This window comes from Trachymyrmex cornetzi, unplaced genomic scaffold, assembly GCF_001594075.2.
Source record: "Trachymyrmex cornetzi isolate Tcor2-1 unplaced genomic scaffold, Tcor1.1 scaffold147, whole genome shotgun sequence".
NCBI lineage: Eukaryota > Metazoa > Arthropoda > Insecta > Hymenoptera > Formicidae > Trachymyrmex > Trachymyrmex cornetzi.
Genome location: NW_017296059.1, coordinates 6,056,864 through 6,075,257, shown reverse-complemented (window position 1 = coordinate 6,075,257; position 18,394 = coordinate 6,056,864). Strand labels below are relative to the sequence as shown.

Below are 18,394 nucleotides of genomic sequence, written 5' to 3'. Positions count from 1 at the left end.
ACAAAATTAATCCACTCCTCTCCCTGATTGGTTCCGTCATCCAAAGAATACATTTTAGTCAAAATTTCATTCTGACGTCATAATTAAAGATCAAGGAATCGATTCTGTATCTTGAAACGAGGTGAAAATTACAAAAGTGAGCGAATTTACTAGAATATTGATAATTTCATTGGTCAACACCTAGTAAATTTGGCTCACTTGTGTAATTTTCACCTTGTTTGAAGATACGGAATCAACCCCCAGGTGTATGATGAATTTTTGTTACAAGATTTAATTTCAAACATCCATAAAACTGTAACAGTAAATAAATTTTACGATACAAATTAAATCTGTTCTTTTTAGCTAAAGTTCTTGCACGGTCCATTTTTCACATTCGAGAGAAAAAGAGAAAAGATGAACCGTGCAAAAAGTTCTGCTAAAAAGAACAGCTCTTTTATCTCGACAGACGCACGTTGGATGGTGAAAAGTGATACGTACCGTTGTACACTTACAGAAAACTTTCACGCAAACGGAATTTATGAAATCAATATAAAGTCATCTTTTCGTCATTAAGTACCAATCATATTACTGACATTAAGGCCCTGCGCACAACGGAGGAAATATTAGTAATAGGAATAAATATTGAGATTTTAACCTATCAAAAACCGCGTATTCTAATGTAACTGGTATCCGATAGGTTGAAATCTTAATATTTATTCCTGTTCCTAATATTTGTTCTATTGTGCGCAGGTCCTAATTTTTCGTCATACAAAAAATGTTTGATCATTATGAATTGAAATTAAGTCATTTTGACTTTCTGTGTTGACTTTGATGTGTTTCTTAGCCATTTCACTTCAAGCCAATGAGAACTACTAGTTCTTCCGCGACCGAATTGAGAAGCAGACTTTCAAAATGCGTTTTGTCCAAAATTTGTAATTTTCAGAAAACGAGAGAGAAAGAAATTACGCACACAAGAAAATTATGCACTATAGAAAATAACAACATGTCAATCAGTAGGATGTAAAATATTAAACAAAATTGCTCAACAATTGCTAAAAATGTAAAACAAATGCATTTTGTTTGTTTCTAGTTAAAAAAACATAATGCACTTTGAAATGTTTATATTTTTTCAGTATATAAATTAACGATGAAAAAAATGCTTTCTAAACATTCCAGAGTAGCTTATAATATATGTCATTCAACATTAAACACTATGTCATCTCTAACTAAAAAAATAAAATTTTGGACAAAACGCATTTTGAAAGTCTGCTTCTCAATTGTCGACAGTACGATGATCAACGAATTGTCCTCGTTCGAGCGTTGGAAATGTTTATGATTCGCGAAATTCGACTTTCAAGCGCATGTTAAAAGTCATGCCTCATCGTTGCAAAATACAAACACATACTTATATTGTGTTTATCGCTTACGCATCCTCGTAAGCATTACGATACTGGTCGCGGACGTCGCGGTGAAAGCAAGTTCGGAAGCTCGCAAAAGCTCGCATGGCTTTTCGTTCGCGTAACTGTAAGCCAGTGCAAATATTCAGAAAAGCGGCCCCTAGACGATCAATATTATTACATAATATTCCCTGGCGAAAATAAAAATTGGAGAGTAAATTGTGAATGTAAAGGGAAAATAATAAAAATAAAGCTTTTAGAAAGAAAAAATTGAGACAACAAAATGAAAAAAGAAGAGTAAACACATCTTTTATATTTCGTTGTCTCAGTTTTCGCCTCTTAGATTCGATTCCGTCAGTGTAAGATTAATACTCAAATCTCTGTTTAACTTTATTTATCTTTTTCTAATTCTTAGAATTAATAAAAGTTGAAGAATAAATTAAACCGAGGTTGAAGTAATCTTTGGAACCGGACCTTAAAAACTTTATTTTTGTCTTTCCTTTTAAATTCGACTCACGCTTCGATTTTTATTTTTGCCAGATATTATTGATCATGTAGACTCTACAGTTTGGTTTGAATTGTTTTGAATTATTTAAAGGAAGAATTAATAATATTATACAATAATAATTATTATATAATAATTATTATACAATTATTACACAATAATTATTATAATATTATACAATAATGGTGCAGCCACAACAGAAGGAATAAGGAATAAAGAATAACAATGATAAGTTGAAATCTTTATTCTTTATTCCTAATTCCTTATTCCTTCTATTGTGGCTGCACCTTAATTGTAGAATAATAAGGCCTGTTCTTTTTGGCTGAACTTTTGCACCAATCCATCTTTCCTCTTGGAGAGAAAAAGAAGAAAGGTGAACTGGTGCAAAAGTTCAGCTAAAAAGAACAGGTATAGGTTTAGTATTTCGTTGCTACCTTCAAGTTGTAGTTAATAAGTGCAATAACGGTTCTACTCACGGGAACATCGAGATGATCGCTTTTTAAACCTCAGACACGTCGCATCGATTTCGACAGGTAAGGATGCTAGTCAGAAGTATACAGATAGGTTTCGACAAATGCCTCGTGGAAGATTCATGCGATCAAAATTTTCACTAATTGTCAAAATTTTCGCCCCACTATACGTCTCGTTGCGCATCGCGTCGCCTCACAGTCGCACAAAATAAACAAAGATGATCATCGTTTACGTATTACATCCATCTCATAGGTTGATGCATAGGAATTGCAGGCATATGAGACATTTTAAAGAAAGGAAATTTGATCCTCAGAGACACTCCGACAACGACACCCGACTCTCGACAGCGACACTCGCGTCGTCTTCCACCCGTCTTCGCAATCGCGGGATCGCGGATCGAAAAATCGGACTCGCGCCGAATTCACGTCGATCCTGGGCACGTATTAAAACCGTGTCACGCTATATTGTAGAATGAAGATTACTAATCATCTAGAGAGTTTTTCGTCCGTTTCTCACGATAATATTTATGTTTTTGAACAACGTATTGAATATCTAAAGGTTATGCTCGCGCTCTCAAGCAGCAATCATGAGTGTACATATAATGTAATTGTAAGCATGTCACTGCAAAGAGATATCGTTTACCGTCGTAAATTTTCATATTTTTAAAGTTGAAACTGACGGAATAGTCCCGTCCTATATTGAGCCTCCAGACTGTTTGTTTTAAATTATGTTTAAAGGCATCAATAATACTGTACAAAATAATTGTACAATAATATTAAGTCTCTAAAATATTAGGAATCGCTTAAAAATTTTTACGAATAAGAGATTAGAGTTCGATCAGTCAAATGATATTTTTAATTTCAATACATTTCGTTTAAATTGATTGAATTTTAATCTTCAATTTGCAATTCTCAATCTCCAATGCGTAGTGTGATACGGATTTTATCAAATTATTGGGAATGGATTCTAATCGAAATTTTTCAATTATTCCCCAAATTTCTATTGTGCCCTAATAGTAATTCATTAATAATACATTGGTTAAACGTTGGTTAAATGAGCCAATATTGGGCCAATAAATTGTGTTACCAGAGTATTTTCTAAGGAGAAAACGATATAATTCCGATCAAAATTCATTCCGAATAGTTCCACGATACATGCCCCGTTTCCCGTTTTTTGCAATTCCAAAATTTAAAAAAAGAAGAAAAAAAATGAAAAAAAAGCATTCGTTCATGTGTGATTATTATTCTAACTAATGACGTAAGATTATACAAAGTTAAGTGTCCTTAACGTTAAGCACACCCCGACACACAAACACTTGGAGAAAGTAATGTAAGGCGTTATCAGGAGACATCGAGGCCTCCCTTTTTCTCCTTTCCACCTCCTCCCTCAATCCCGTTCTTTCGCGTACTTTGAAATAGGCATACGAAACGGAGAAGAGATGTTGAAATGTGATTATTCTACGTGTACAATCGCGGACAATCACAGACAATCATTTACACGTATCAAGAATTATCGAGGTAGATGTATGCATGACACGCATTTCGTTTTGTTAGATAGAACCGCGTTTGGACGAGGAACTCTTTTATTCGCGTCTCAAACGTCGGAACGTGACGATCGGAGGAATGATCGATCGCGAATGACGATCATATTTTTTTATTATTATAATATTTTGTATTTATTTTATATTTATTATATTTTTAATTTTATATTATATATATTTATTTATAGTGACTTAAATATATTAGATATTTATTTATGTATATTTATATAAAATGTAGTATATAATTCTACAGTTGCAAAGCTACATTTTTTACAACGCAACCAATACTTTTACGTCGCATAATTTAAATTGGATTCGTATACAATTCAGAAAATTTATTTGAAGAAAATAGAAAATCGATATAGAGTATCTCTCTTTTTTCGTACTTTATTATCATTATAATATTTTATGCTATATTATTTATTATTATTTATAATGTTTAAATATATTTTTATATATTTATATCAAATACATTATTAATTTTACAAGAATTTTATAAGTGTTGCTACTTTTTCTACTTAAAGAAGTCATTACTTTTACGTCGCATAATTTAAATTGGATTCGTATACAATTTTTAAATTGGATTCGTATACAATTTAGAAAATTTATTTGAAGAAAATAGAAAATCGATATAGAGATCTCTCTTTTTTGTACTTTTTTATTATTATAATATTTTATGTTATATTAATTATTATTTATAACGTTTAAATATATTTTTATATTTTATATCAAATATACTATTAATTTTACAAGAATTTTACAACTGTTGCTACTTTTTCTACTTGAAGCAATCATTACTTTTATGTCGCATAATTTATAAAAGAATATATAGAATATATAGAATATATATATATATTTTATTCAGAATAGCTTTTAGATCATATTTTTACTTCTATAAATTTTAATAAATTATTGCAATATTAATTCTATTCTATTTTCTATTTTTCGATTCGACTGCTCCATTCGTCTTGCTCCATATTGCCGGGAATACGTAATGCCCGGAGTCGGTCAACATCGCGCCAGCGACATACAATCAAATTAGTAAACACTCCGATGTTGATCGGCACTCGTAGCTCGTCCAAACGCACACGTTTCGAGAGGAGCAGCCGCGTACCTATCGATTCTATCGATCACGAGCATCACTATACGCATAAACTGCTGCCGTGCAAAGGCGCGTTTATTTATCGTTTATTATCGTTTGTATAAACGGCCAAGTCAGTCCAGATGAATAAATATTTAGAAGCACGTAATTCAAAGTGCTATTTTAGGGAAACGAAAATCAACCCTCGCACTTCTCAAGGCCTAAAAAATACGACCTAAACATGGAATAAACGCGCCGTTATGGTACATTTACGGATGCTCCGTTCGTTTCTGCACTTTCTCTTCGGATGCCTCTCTCATAAATTTCGTACAGGAGATACGATTCTCATTTATGGATTTCAAAGAATAACCTCGCTTTTGCCGCGGTAGATAGACTTCTTATCTATTAGAATTGATTAAAGGTTTATTCTTTTCAGCTAATAGACAGACGAGAGTCTTTTTAGTTCACAAGTACAAAAAGATGAATCAAGAGAAGATATTAGGTCTGTTCTTTTTAGCTGAACTTTTTGCATTAGTCATCTTCTTCGTTTTTCCAGTAGAGAGAAAAAGAGGAAAAATGAACTTGTACTATTCACTTTTTCTCTTTTTTTCTCTACCGGGAAAAACGAGAAAGATAACTAATGCAAAAAAGTTCAGCTAAAAAGAACAAGCCTAATATCTTCTCTTGATACATCTTTTTGTACTTGTGAACCAAAAAGACTCTCGTCTGTCTATTATTTGAGTTACTTAATTAAATAAGACGCTACGCGAGCCGGTGATTATGTAACTTCAGCATGTTGATTCACCGTTGGTGAAAATTTGTGCTAAATTTAATATTTCACGTGTCTCAAACGGTTCACTCAAATTTTTGTGTTAACTTAACACAAGATGAATATTATTAAAAGGTATATTATTTTTAAAAATAAGCACAAAAAAAGGAATACTGACTCAGTTTGTAGACAAATCATAGAAACTTTTTTTTCAGTAAAATTAATATTTAGGATTTTAAAAATTAACAAATCCTAACATATTTTATTTGTTAAAAATTAACATATCCTTACATATTTTATTTATTCATCTTAAAATTTAGGTTTTAAAATACATTATTTTTATATTATTTATTAAAATGTTATTTTAACATTAAAAATGTTGGATATCAATTTAATACAAAGTATTTAAATAACATAATTATGTGATCTGCAGATTATATTAAATTAATACTCAAATATGTTAAAAATTCAACACAAAATTTTAACAAGAACTTGAGTAGACTGTTTCTAACACAAAATATTTACTGTATTGAATCGATGATGAAAAGAACACGTTTCAGATTTTAAAATTTCCAATTTTGACCAAAAGCTTAAATTAACTGATGGCAAATCATAAAATGACGATTTTCGAATATTTGAAAATGTTAGAAATTTTCTATCGACTCTCACCTCTCAAAAATAATATATTTTATCTATTATTAGCACGTGTGTCTCTCAAATTTTAAACTATTAAATTCAACAGAGAAAATCAACGATGCGAAGAAAATTTTAAATTGAGACACTCCAAAACTGTAGATAATAATTATGCGATTAAAGAAAAAATATTTCTTAATCACTAAAGACGAATACGAACTCTTTAAGATCGGTCGTAGAATCGAGCACGTTCTATATTGCAATTTCGTAATTAGTGAGCGTAGAGGAAAAAAAAAGAGTAAAACACCGTACCTTATAATCAATTATTGCACGTAACATATCGTGCATATAAGCATCCAGCACCTCCAAAATAAATCGATAAGATGTATAGAGATTAAATGTTAAATGAGAATATTTTTCAACGTAATTCGTCAGATATTTTGGATGTATGTTACGCTCGGGAACACTTTGCATAGATGAACCGATCCTAAAGAGGCTACCTTTTGCTGTGTATTACTTATTTATACTAATTCGATCGAATTTATTCCTATTTCCCACTATCACTTTTCTCCCCGAAATCGGTTACGCACAGATCAATATTTATCGGCGCATTTCTTAAACGGCGAATCTCTATTAATGTCAGTATAGAGATTCTCTCACGTAGTAAAAGTATTCGTCACCGGCGAGTAAAGTGCTCAACCGAATAATCCCCGTCAAGATTATGTGTTCAGAAAGAATACGTTCTACGATACTCTTTGCGACACCGTTAGCGATAAGATAGAATTCAGAGGTCTATATTCAGAGAATAATACAATCCTTCTACCACAATTATACATACATATAATTATAAATGTATATTTCATGTATTCGTTTTTAAAAATACAGTAAAACTACCGTTGTATCGACATAATGTTGAAACTTTGCACCCAACATGTCCATTTGAATCTTTTCCATCTGTATGTAGTTGCCGTAAGTCGTTAATTACAGCTTTACTGTGTGTGCAATAAGAGTATAGTTAGAATATTGAATATTTTATTATGATCTAAAAAATATAAAAATTAAATAATACCTTATGCATGTAAGAAAAATATATATTGCAGTATATAACCCTTAGTACACACACATGATGGGTCTTTCATATCCTGGATTAATTTTCATCACTTTTACAAATATATAAAAATTATTAAGTAATTCTTACGTATATTTTTACGTATTTTGACATCTTTAGAAAGCGGTATATTTATGATAAATTGTATATAAATTGTTATATACAATTGTTGTATATAATATTGTATTATATAAATCAACAAAGAAAAGAAATGGACAGGACATTAATGACCCAAAGGTGTGTGGATAATATATATTTAACATAATTAGAATTTTCCTTATTAAAAAATAATACATGAATTATGTTAGTTAATTATCCCTCTGTATGATTATCTCTCATACAGAGGGATAATTATATTAAATATAAGAATATATATGCACTTACAATATTATTCTCCTCATTATTATGACGAAATTAATTCTTTTTTGCTAATATAAATGTGATAAATTCATACTCGGTAAGATTTGCTTCTCATGACATTCCAAAGTAGATGAATTTCACATCCTGATTTTCCATTCTTGATTTTAGGACTTGCAATAAATTACTAATCTTCTAAGAGCTTTAAGTAACCAAAAGCTTTCCTTTGTGCAATATTATGATATATTCTTACATATATTCTTGGGGCATATCTTGCTTTTCGTATTCTAGTTTTAATACTTGCTATTTCAGCAGGCGTGAGAAAAGATAGCAGCTTTTGTATCGAAGGTGTTTTTTCATATTGCTTGGCTTGTTGTTTACATTGAAGTAGATGCAGTTGTTTTGCAGTTAATTTTCGTTTCTTTCTCGACGTCCTTTCTCTATGATTTAACTTAAATGTTTCTGCCGTTAAATTAGTTTGCTCAATATTCTTGTCTAATAAAATTTGTGGCTGGTCGAACGAACAAGATTTAATTTCTTCCGGAATATCTTTGAATAATGTAATTTGAGTTGTTTCTAATTCTTCCATCATTCTTGGAATTTCTGTCACCTCTTCTTTTGCAGTAAACGTTTCTCTATTTGCAGCCGATGTTTGCGGTTCTATTTTAATCATAATAGGTACACTAGAATCTGGTCTGTTTGGCAAGTTTAAGGAAGGTGCAACGCCACGTTTCAACTTTCTTACTCGGTAAGTTACTAGATAGTCATTGTCAGCAAAATGCCGATAGCACACAGCACACTTGCTTATCTGCTCGTCGGTCATATGTTGAATTTTCTCGGAGTAAATCAGGCTTTTCCATTTCTGGAAGAGAGCTGGATTCTTGGGGATCTGATGAGATGGGGCATCTCCTCCCGAGGGACATCCCAAGATGCAGCATGCCCTGCCCATTGCCTATAACGAGATTATGTATCCATGTCAATCAAGCATAATTATATATATATATATATATATATAATTAACGATCGTTTATCAACATCTCTTTAATCTCTTTAATTGGGTAAATGATTTAAAGATATGCAAGTTGATGGATGAGGTGCTCAAAACACTCCCAAGAAACTTTAATTTTATAGTTATATTTGTTATTAACATATCATGTTATAATTATATCATTATAAGATAGAGGAAGATAAAAGTAATAAACTTTAAAACTTCTGGGAGTATATTCTTTGTTTTCTTTCTTCAGAACAAGGTTTTAAAAAAAAACTAGAAATACTATGGTCACCTTATCTATCCACTAGGGCTCGGTTTTTCATTTTCTGGTTATAACTTAAAAACTACGAGTATATAAACTATGTTTTATGTGTCGTCTATGTAAATAATCTAAGAATCATTAAAGCCTATATTCTTTGTTGCATTAGACTGAACTGAAGCTTTTATCTTGCTCTTATATTTTTATTTATTAGTATTAATTTTTATTTGTCAGATGAATTAAGTATTTTAAAACTTAATTACTTCTTTCTGAATGGTATTATCCAGTTTGTATTAAATTTACATGAAAAAGATTCATGTAAACTTAACATAAACAGAACGTAAATATATTTATGTAAACATAATCATGAAATATACAGCACAACTCTGCATAACTCTGGATTAAACTTAACCTAATAATAACATATAAATTGTATTTATGTTATTTTTCTAGTAGCTAGTACTCAATCATTAAACAGATGGTTTTGTAATGAGTGAACTTTAAAGTTACCGCACAACTACATAAAAGCATCAGTTTAGTGATTAATTATTGCTGGAAAAATATTTTTTAAATTACTATCAGATTAAGTGAGGTTAAGTTTAAACTACAAATTAAGCAAAAAAATGAAAAATCAGGCCTTGAAGATTAAATATTCACTTAAGATAATCGCGTTTCCAAGTGATGACAACCTCAAAGAACTGTCGACCACCGTCAACGTCATTCACCCCAGGAAGCGTCACATGATCGGCATCGTCGGCACTCGGTTACTTCCGAGGGACAGCGACAGGTGGCATTAGACGAGGATTGAGAACGGCGCGAGAGTCGGCCATCTTTCCTCGCGGCCAACCGGTGTCGTCGCGTCGGTTATCGTTCGTGCGCACGCGTCGGCGACACTCGAATCGTGCGAGAGAGGCTGGCTACGCGAAATATTTGAAAAGTGCGGTCGTGTTGCGTTACGGAGCGTCGACGTTCTCGTGTCCGTTCCGATCGCTCGGTGGCCGCGTCTCGTCTCGTCGCGTCTCGTCGCCTCTCGCGAGTGTGGCATGCGAGGAAGCGCGCTGGTGGCCGTTTACCCGCGTCACCCACGCACGGAGGATTATGCTCGATGAGCCGCTGTGACGCCCCGGCGGAACGACGATGCAGCGAAGTGGTAAGTCAGACGTGAGTGAGAAGCGATGAGACGCGCCGCGGTCTCTCTCTCTCTCTCTCCTCCTTATTTTTTGCCTTCCCGACAGGTGAGAGAAAGACGGCGCCGACCATTTTGGCAGCCGCCAAATTTCGTCGTCAATACGGCGCGGCCGGTCGATACGCCGCGAACCGACCTAACCTACCAATTTAATCATTTAATAGTCACTCCCTCTTCCCTCCTTCCCTCGACAGCTTGGATTAATTAGATCTCGTCAACGCTGTTTTTCTTCTTTCGCCCCCTTTCCGCGTAGCGGCGGTAATTACAGGACGAATTAAGGAGAAAGATTGGGTAATTTGGAGCAGTAATCTTGTGCCGTCGGTCGCCCGTCTCTCTTGTGTTTCGTTGCTAAAAGAGGAAGATCGAAGGTGAGGGTGAAAGAGAGAGAGAGAGAGAGAGAGAGAGAGAAAATTGAGTTTTTTATTAATCGTTAATGTTTATTAATATATTGACTTAATTTAATGAGGTTGCATGTAACAAAATTTGATGTATTTTTGGAGCTTATATTTTTCTTGCGATCTAAACGTGTGGTTGATTTTAACAGGTGTCTTATTTTCGAGGGCCATCTTTGTTCACCTGCGTGTTGACACTGTTGACGCGTTGTCAATTATTATTCTCTGTGTTATTATCACTTGCTTACCGCAAGAGTGATATTATCCGTTGTTTTCTATTATAAACATGTGATTTAGCATGAAAATGTTATATACCGCATTGATGGCTGGATTAGTATAACTTATTATGAGAGAAAGTGATGAAAGAGAAAAATAAATCTGTTGGATAATTTTTGCAAAATTGTCAATTATCTAATTATTGTAATGTGAAACAGAAACAATTCTTATTTGATGATCTTAAGAATGAAATGTTTTGAAAAAATTAGGAAAATTATGAAATATGAATCCCAATCGGAGTCCCGATATTAATTACTTTTACTTTATCTATTATTATTTAATCATTTTCATTTTATTTATTAAATTCCTTTATTATTATTTAAATTCTTATTTACCGAAAAACGTCGCTTTATTTTGAATACTTGTTTTCTCTAATATAGATTAACTTTAATTTCAATTCAATGTTCTTAATTTTTTTTTATAATAAGAATTGAAAAAAAATGAAGAATACATTAAATCGAGAAAATTGAAGTCAACTTACATTAGCAAAAACAAGCGTAAAAATTTAAACATTTCTGATATAATGTATATTTTAAAAATCCAAAGATTTAGAATGAATTATGATGGAAAAAATAAACATTGCAATGGAGAATAATAAATATCTCTTAAATCCATATCTTAAATCCCAGCATTGACGTTCTTTCCATATATCGACGGTATTTTCTCTGAAAAGAATCAGATTATTTTAGATCTAATGGTAAATTTCCATCAATGTAGACTGACTTTAATCTCGATTTAACCCACTTTTTATCTTTTTCTAGTTCTCAGAATTAGAAAAAGATAAACCAGTTGAATTGAGATTAAAGTTCATCTAACATTAGTAGAAACAGGTCATTATTCTGAAATCGGTTTTTGTTGTTTTTTTTTATAGTCTGACCTCGCTTGTTCGTGTTCTAAATAGTTACTCACGCAATACACAACACGTCACCCGATTAGTTTTCCATTAAGATAAGATTGCCTGTTGTGTTGGTCCTGCATAGATAAAGCGCTGCTATTTTCATGGACGTCTGTTCCTGTAATCGGTCGCGATAGGAAGAGGTCTGATACAAAAGTTACATAGTTAGTATATTCAGGGCACGTATAGAACTGTTCGGAATAGATTTCGATTGGAATTATTCCTTAGGAATTACAATTGAAATCTGGAATGAATTCCGATCGAAATTTTCCTTAGAGAACACAATGGAAATCCAAAGAATAATTGAACAATTGATCTCCGATCAGAATTCGTTCCGAAAAATTTCATAAATATGGATTTAACACTAAGAATCTTAAAAAATCCACATTTTGATATTATATTTAGTAATAATCTTATTTTGACTATCAGAATAACTAAGCAGGACGTTTCAATCGTTCCCGAAATGTTAAAGCTTTTTCTAACATTGTCATCAACGTTTAAGAGTTTTAACAGTTATTTTAATGGCCCAGCAAAATTATTTTTAGATCTAGTTAAATTTTTTGATACTTCAGCAAAACCGTTTTTTTTTTGTAGCTTGAGAAATATGGCGTTAATTGTTACAGTTACCATAAGATGATTTGATGAAACTGTATCCCTTCTTTTTCGTATTTAATAAGCAGGTGTCTCAAGAAATGAAAAGTTGACAAAATTGCAAAGTTTAAACGTGATAACAATAATATTTATGATCTGCGCGTTTTATCGATGGAGTCGCTCGAAAATAGACCCGCGAGGAATTCTGCAGGGTTAAAGAATCAATTCTCTTAATCGATTAAGGGGGAAGAATGCGAGAGGAGGAAAGTAGGAGAGCGATGGTGGAAGGCAGAGCAAGCGGGCGAGGATAGAAGAGAACGCTTCTTCGTCGCACGTGAGAGAAGCTCCGAGCGATCGCGAATCGCCCGAGTCGACGTTGCTTTTAGTGCGACTTGCGAATCCGACACGCGAACACGCGATCGTATCTTCCGCATCCCACCAAGGATATTAATTTTATTGTACTGAAGACTCACGTGGCTCACGAAAAACATACATTAATCACTAGCGAGATACATCGGGATTGTGAATGTCGCGATTATCCACAAAAATCTGCGAGAGAATCTCTTCAAAGAATCGGTTCGAATTGAGATAAATTAATCGAGTCGTCATTTTCTGTATTTGTATATTTTTTTGTTTCCCCGGCTTCCTTGAATCGTTTAAATCCTCGTGTATATATAGATGGACCGAATTGTATAGATACACCTCCGTCCGAGTTTCAATAACGGAGGTATATCTGGAACGATCAATAGCTCTTTCGAGATTACATTTCTCAAATCGCACTTTTAACCTTTTTTCGTTGCAAAGGTTAAACCTGTATCGAATTTTAAATAGTAAAAATTTTATATTTTTGTGCGACTTTTTTTCATTATAACGCCTCGAAAATCTCTGTAGTCTTCGAACAACAAGAACGCAGTGTTGCAAAGACTTTATCTTCACTTTTATATTTTTAGAGGGAAAAAAATTATATTTTTAGTGGAGAAAAGGTGAAATTATGCATGAAAAGGATGGTTCCGTTAACATATCTAAAAATTTAGCTATAGATCCGAAAATAATTTTGTTGGACCATCAAAATAATTATGTAGGGCGCTCAAACTGATCGCTAGAATGCCAAAATTTAAACTTTTTTGCAGCATTGATCATTATATGTAATTTGAAATTCCTACGTAATTATTTTGAGGGTTCAACAAATTTATTTTCAGATCTGTATATATAAGTTAAATTTTTATATATTTCAGCAAAATCGTTCTTTCCGTACATTAAGGATGAACCTACGTTTCTCGTCGACCGTTGACGTTAATCGCGATCGTGCAGGAATTTAAATTCGCCCGAGATTTCCCGGTGTATCGACACGCCTAATCGGCCACATATATATATCGCATGATATTTAAATTCCAACCTCGGGGATCCGTACATTTTGGAAAATCTATTTTGGTCGATGGCACCCCTCGATGCAGCGTACATAGTCATTCACGCGATTCACCGTGACAGAATTCGACGATAAACGACGCGGGGGTATCAGAACGGACGATCAGGATGGAGGCTTCTACGATCGTTCTGCAAGACGCACGTAAGATGCAAATTTTAATTTCTACTCTCTAAAATCTTTGGAGTGGAATGTAACTCCAAAGACTGAAATCTCACTTTTAACAATTGACAATTGAGCCACTCTTTTTCAACACTGGCTCAATTGTCACTCTTTGGACGGTATTCATAGTCCGTTCTTATTTCAAGACCGTCTTAAGTAATGTCTTAAGGTGCTAATACGGCTCTCTGGCCGGTATTCATAGTCAATTCTTACTCTCTAAATCTGAATCAGTGGATAATCACTGATATCAGTGCTAAGTATGCCACTGGTAATCAGTGAATTAAATGTAAGATCCCTAACCTAGCTGATCTTTATTATGTGATCTAACTAATCTTGTTAAAGTGCATAAATTCAATGAATATAGTATTGGAAAATTGAAATTAACATGTGCAAATCAGTATTTTAGTTATATAATGCTCAAACATTTTTCCTTTTTCAGTTAAATTTTATTGATTATCAATGCCAAGTATGCTACTGAGTAATTAGTGACTATTCACTGATTCAGATTTAGAGAGTTTTTCAAGACCGTCTTAAGTTCTGTCTTGAGGTGTCACGAACCAATCAGAGGGCCGCATTAGCGACTTAAGACATTACTTAAGACGGTCTCAAAATAAGAATCGACTATGAATACCGGCCTCTGATTGGTTCATGACATGTTAAGACTGTATTTAAGACGGTCTTAAATATAAGATCCAACTATGAATACCGACCTTTTTTTGTCATTCTTTAGAATTAGATTCCACTCCAAAGATTTTAGGGAGTACATGTATCTTTTTGTGCCCTTTTAACATTTAATATGACTTTGATAATTTTTACATTCTCATATTATTTCAATATGATGTGTAAATACATCTCAAATATCGTAGAGAAGAATTTTCCGAATGTAATTTGTTTCTAAAGCAAACGATTACATTATCATTTTTGAAAGAGAAACTAGTTTCTGCTTTTATTATTGAATTAAACTCTCGGGAGATTCTATTTACCGCGCATTTGCAGTAATTATCCAGTTTCGATGGTACATAAATGCTACGTTGCTTAAAGCATTAACAACCAGTTATGGATACTATATACTTATTGAAGATAAAATATCGCGATATAACTGCAACCAGTTAGGGTTATTTTCTCAAATTTATTGATACGTTTTATCAATCGAAAACATTCATCGGAATAAATTGGCATAAAATACATATCTAAATATATACCTGACGAACAATTACGATAAAAAAACGTCAAATGTATGCCTAATGTATGCTTGACGAACAGCTACATAAAAAAAATGTTGAATATGAAATATATATTTTAATACAGAAATAGATAATTCTAACATAACGTTTCTCTTTCCCTCCTCCTTCGTGTCCCGGACATCTTGCTCCTTATCATTTTTGCTCTTTCGTCCTTATCACGGTGTTACAATACTGCTTCCTCTTTTATCCTACGTCCCATCCATTTTTCTGGTTTGTTTCCGGTGCTGTACGGATGCTGGACGACCGCATGACTCCGACGATGACGATGACAACTGGGACGTCATCGGCGTCACGGTCACTTCGGACGTTACGGCAGCGGTGAGTCTCTGTCTCTCTCTCTGATAAGGTTAGTCGCATTCCGATCGTCGGAACGTTGAAGTCGACTTCGTGTCTGCAATATTAATACTGCGCCGCTTGAATTCAGCATTTGCACGATGATCGGCCGAAGGACTTGTCGGCGCGTGGAAGAGATTTTACATTCGTTTTCACGAGGAAATTAGGGTATTAATCTGTGATAATGTTGAAAGCATTTCATGTAGAAAAAGATTGATGTATACCTATATTAAATTATTGCTTAATTAATTGTATTAAGATTAGGAACATTGATAAATTATCTAAATTATTTGGAGAATTTTGAAAACTGCGAATATAACGTGTGATTTTTGTCTACTTTAGTTTTTCCTAAAATTTTTATTACGTCTTATTTTTGCTTTTAAAACGTGTTTAATCAGTGTGAAAACTTGGAAAGCAACGCCACAATTACAATTTGCTAGACACTTATTGCAGATTTTATTTCTCTACTTAGTTCTGTTTGTTTTTCTACGTTACTACTATTATCTCTAAACTTGTATTACGACATCAATGTCCTTCTACGATTCTTGGAATTGGATATTATACTGGCGTAAATTATATTCAACTTACATAGAAACACAAGGAGATCCTTCTCCGATTTTGAACCTTTGTATATTGTTGTTTAAACTGAAACCGCAAAATATGGGACAATATTTTTTTACGTGTCCCATATATTTTAGGGAGATAAAACACCTTTTTGAAGAAAATCGGTTTTTTTTTTCAAATATCATTGAAACTATAAAGGATGGAAAAAATTTTTATACATAAAAGTTGTATGATTTTCTGAGTACTCTCTCTTTATATATATATTGAAACAAAACCATTTTTTAAATATTTGTTTTAAATAAAATTAAAACTTTATTAAAATTTTATCAAAAAATTTTTTGATGTTATAAAGTACTCTTGAATTTATTCAACTTTTATTAAAATTTTTTTTTTTATTTGGTAAGTTTTAACGATATTCGCTTTAAAAGAAACTAACAATTGAATGTTTTAAGTGTACATAAAAAAATACACCATAATAAAAACTTATTAAAATCGGAGTGGGGAATATTTCCCTGTACTTCCTTGTTAGTTTTGCGCATCTGATTAATTATTTTGTTAATCATGAATTTAATAATTTGCGTAGTAATTAAGTAGTAAAAGCATTCATGGACTCGAAACGATTTCGATAATTTTGGGCGGTGCAGTATTGTTTTTTAACTTATTCTTGCTTCGTGCAGTTCTGATTTCACTGATTGCCAAACCGCAGAACGACACAAGCCGTTCCGGTTTCAAACCACAGTGGCAATTTAAAGTCACGAACAGATAGAAACCCTTTCAGTCTCGGCGGACTTTTATCGGCCAATCCCATTTTGCTATCGAGCACATTAACGTTTAAAAGCGATCGAATGGTGAGAAAACCGCGTTTGTTGTGCAAAGTTCGCGATCTCGGGCTCATTCCTGATCGCAATTCCTCGTGTTTCGTATACACGGTGAGTCGCCGAATTACTCGTGTCGTAATAACGTGTTTGTGAAAGTGAAACGTTTTCCGCATATCGAGTTACAATTTGACCATTAAGCAATTGGATGAACGTCGACGCGATGTCGACAACAGACACGCCAACGGTGGCGTCAAGACGTCGCTTGAATCCGACCGTTCTCGCCAGATATAATTGCCAGAAGAATCAGGAGTCTCAACAGGTAGCTGTAATATATCTCATTCGCATAATACTCTTTTTACCAAATATGACTGTGGTAAGCCTGTATAAGCAGATTACAGATTAGGATTGAGATTAGATCGAAATTTGAGCAAACTAATAAGTTCATTAAACTTGATATTGGTTTTCTTTCTTCTGATTAGTTAAATTCCACTGCAATCTCAATCTTAGTTTGCAATTTGATCCTGGCTTAAGAAGATCCTAAAGTCGTCTGTATTACCGACGACTAATCATAATTTTTGTATAACACAATTACTTTTTTTCTCTTTTACAAATTTGAAAATCTTTTTCCAGGATTAAAGTATACATATTAATACGTGTCTGTGAGGTGGAGTTTATACCGAGAACGACAAACAATTCTTTTTAAGATTTCACTTTCGAAATTTTTTGTCATTCTTGGAATTAATTCCATCTCATAGACACGTATTAATGTGTATACTTTAATCTTGGAAAAGGATTTTCGAATCTGTAAAAGAGAAAAAAATAATTGTGTGTGTGTGTGTGTGTGTTAAATAAAAAATACGACTTTAATTTTGGAAAATCTTTTTTGTTAGGCTTTCGATCATAATTTCGCAAACTCAGGATTGTTTGTTCAAATATTCGGAATCCCGCTTCACACTTATTTTCAATCTACAAGCTGTAAAACTTTTATATCAAGCAAATGTTAACCTCAGGTGACAGTTGTACATGCCAGAAAGTGAATTTTTTAATTTTTTTCCGATTTTCTCGTGAAATCGTGTTTTCCTTTTGTGAATTTCTTTTTGTGCGTTCTTTAACTCTGTAAAAAAAATTTTGCAATCCGTGAAGACAATTTGTTGGAGATTTTTCGTAAAACGTAATCATGGTAAAACAGGACGACTTTAGGATCCCCTTAAATGAGTTAAGGGGGTACTCTACTCTAAAACACGCTTTTTTTCGGGATTTTTTTACAAGAAACTAGTGAAAATTGTTAATATCAGCTTTTTATGTATATATTTTATTATGTTTAGAGAACATAAAAAATATTTTTTAAAGCTAAATTAATGAATATAAATATTAATTAAATCCTATCGAATACATGGTAAAAAAAAAACGGTGCCCATGA

General features: G+C 33.0%; 2 protein-coding genes across 8 annotated transcripts in view; one reads left to right on the top strand and one right to left on the bottom strand.

Annotated features, from left to right (window-relative positions):
• Positions 1-6,497: 6,497 nt before the first annotated feature.
• On the bottom strand, positions 6,498-9,881 carry LOC108757656 (uncharacterized). Of its 2 annotated transcripts, none has more exons than XM_018502141.1 (3): positions 9,748-9,881; positions 7,868-8,792; positions 6,498-7,417 (listed from the first exon to the last, which is right to left on the bottom strand). In XM_018502141.1, the coding sequence occupies exon 2, from the start codon at positions 8,787-8,789 to the stop codon at positions 8,028-8,030; it is 762 nt and encodes a 253-aa protein (XP_018357643.1). In that variant the 5' UTR covers positions 8,790-8,792; positions 9,748-9,881; the 3' UTR covers positions 6,498-7,417; positions 7,868-8,027. The 2 variants fall into 2 exon arrangements, with proteins under 2 accessions (XP_018357643.1, XP_018357644.1); XM_018502142.1 differs by having other exon boundaries at positions 9,780-9,878.
• Positions 9,882-9,991: 110 nt separating this feature from the next.
• pnut (septin 7-like protein pnut) overlaps positions 9,992-18,394 on the top strand; it is a 44,388-nt gene continuing 35,985 nt past the window's right edge. The window contains exons 1-2 of one of the 6 annotated variants that reach the window (XM_018502467.1): positions 9,992-10,240; positions 15,576-15,577. In XM_018502467.1, coding sequence (XP_018357969.1) covers positions 10,228-10,240; positions 15,576-15,577 — 15 coding nt within the window. In that variant the 5' untranslated portion in view covers positions 9,992-10,227. The other 5 variants (XM_018502466.1, XM_018502465.1, XM_018502469.1 and 2 more) reach the window with 5 other exon arrangements.

What these genes read in the sequence shown, in the direction of transcription:
- LOC108757656 (XM_018502141.1), bottom strand. Translation starts at nt 8,789, where the DNA reads ATGGGCAGGGCATGCTGCATCTTGGGATGTCCCTCGGGAGGAGATGCC.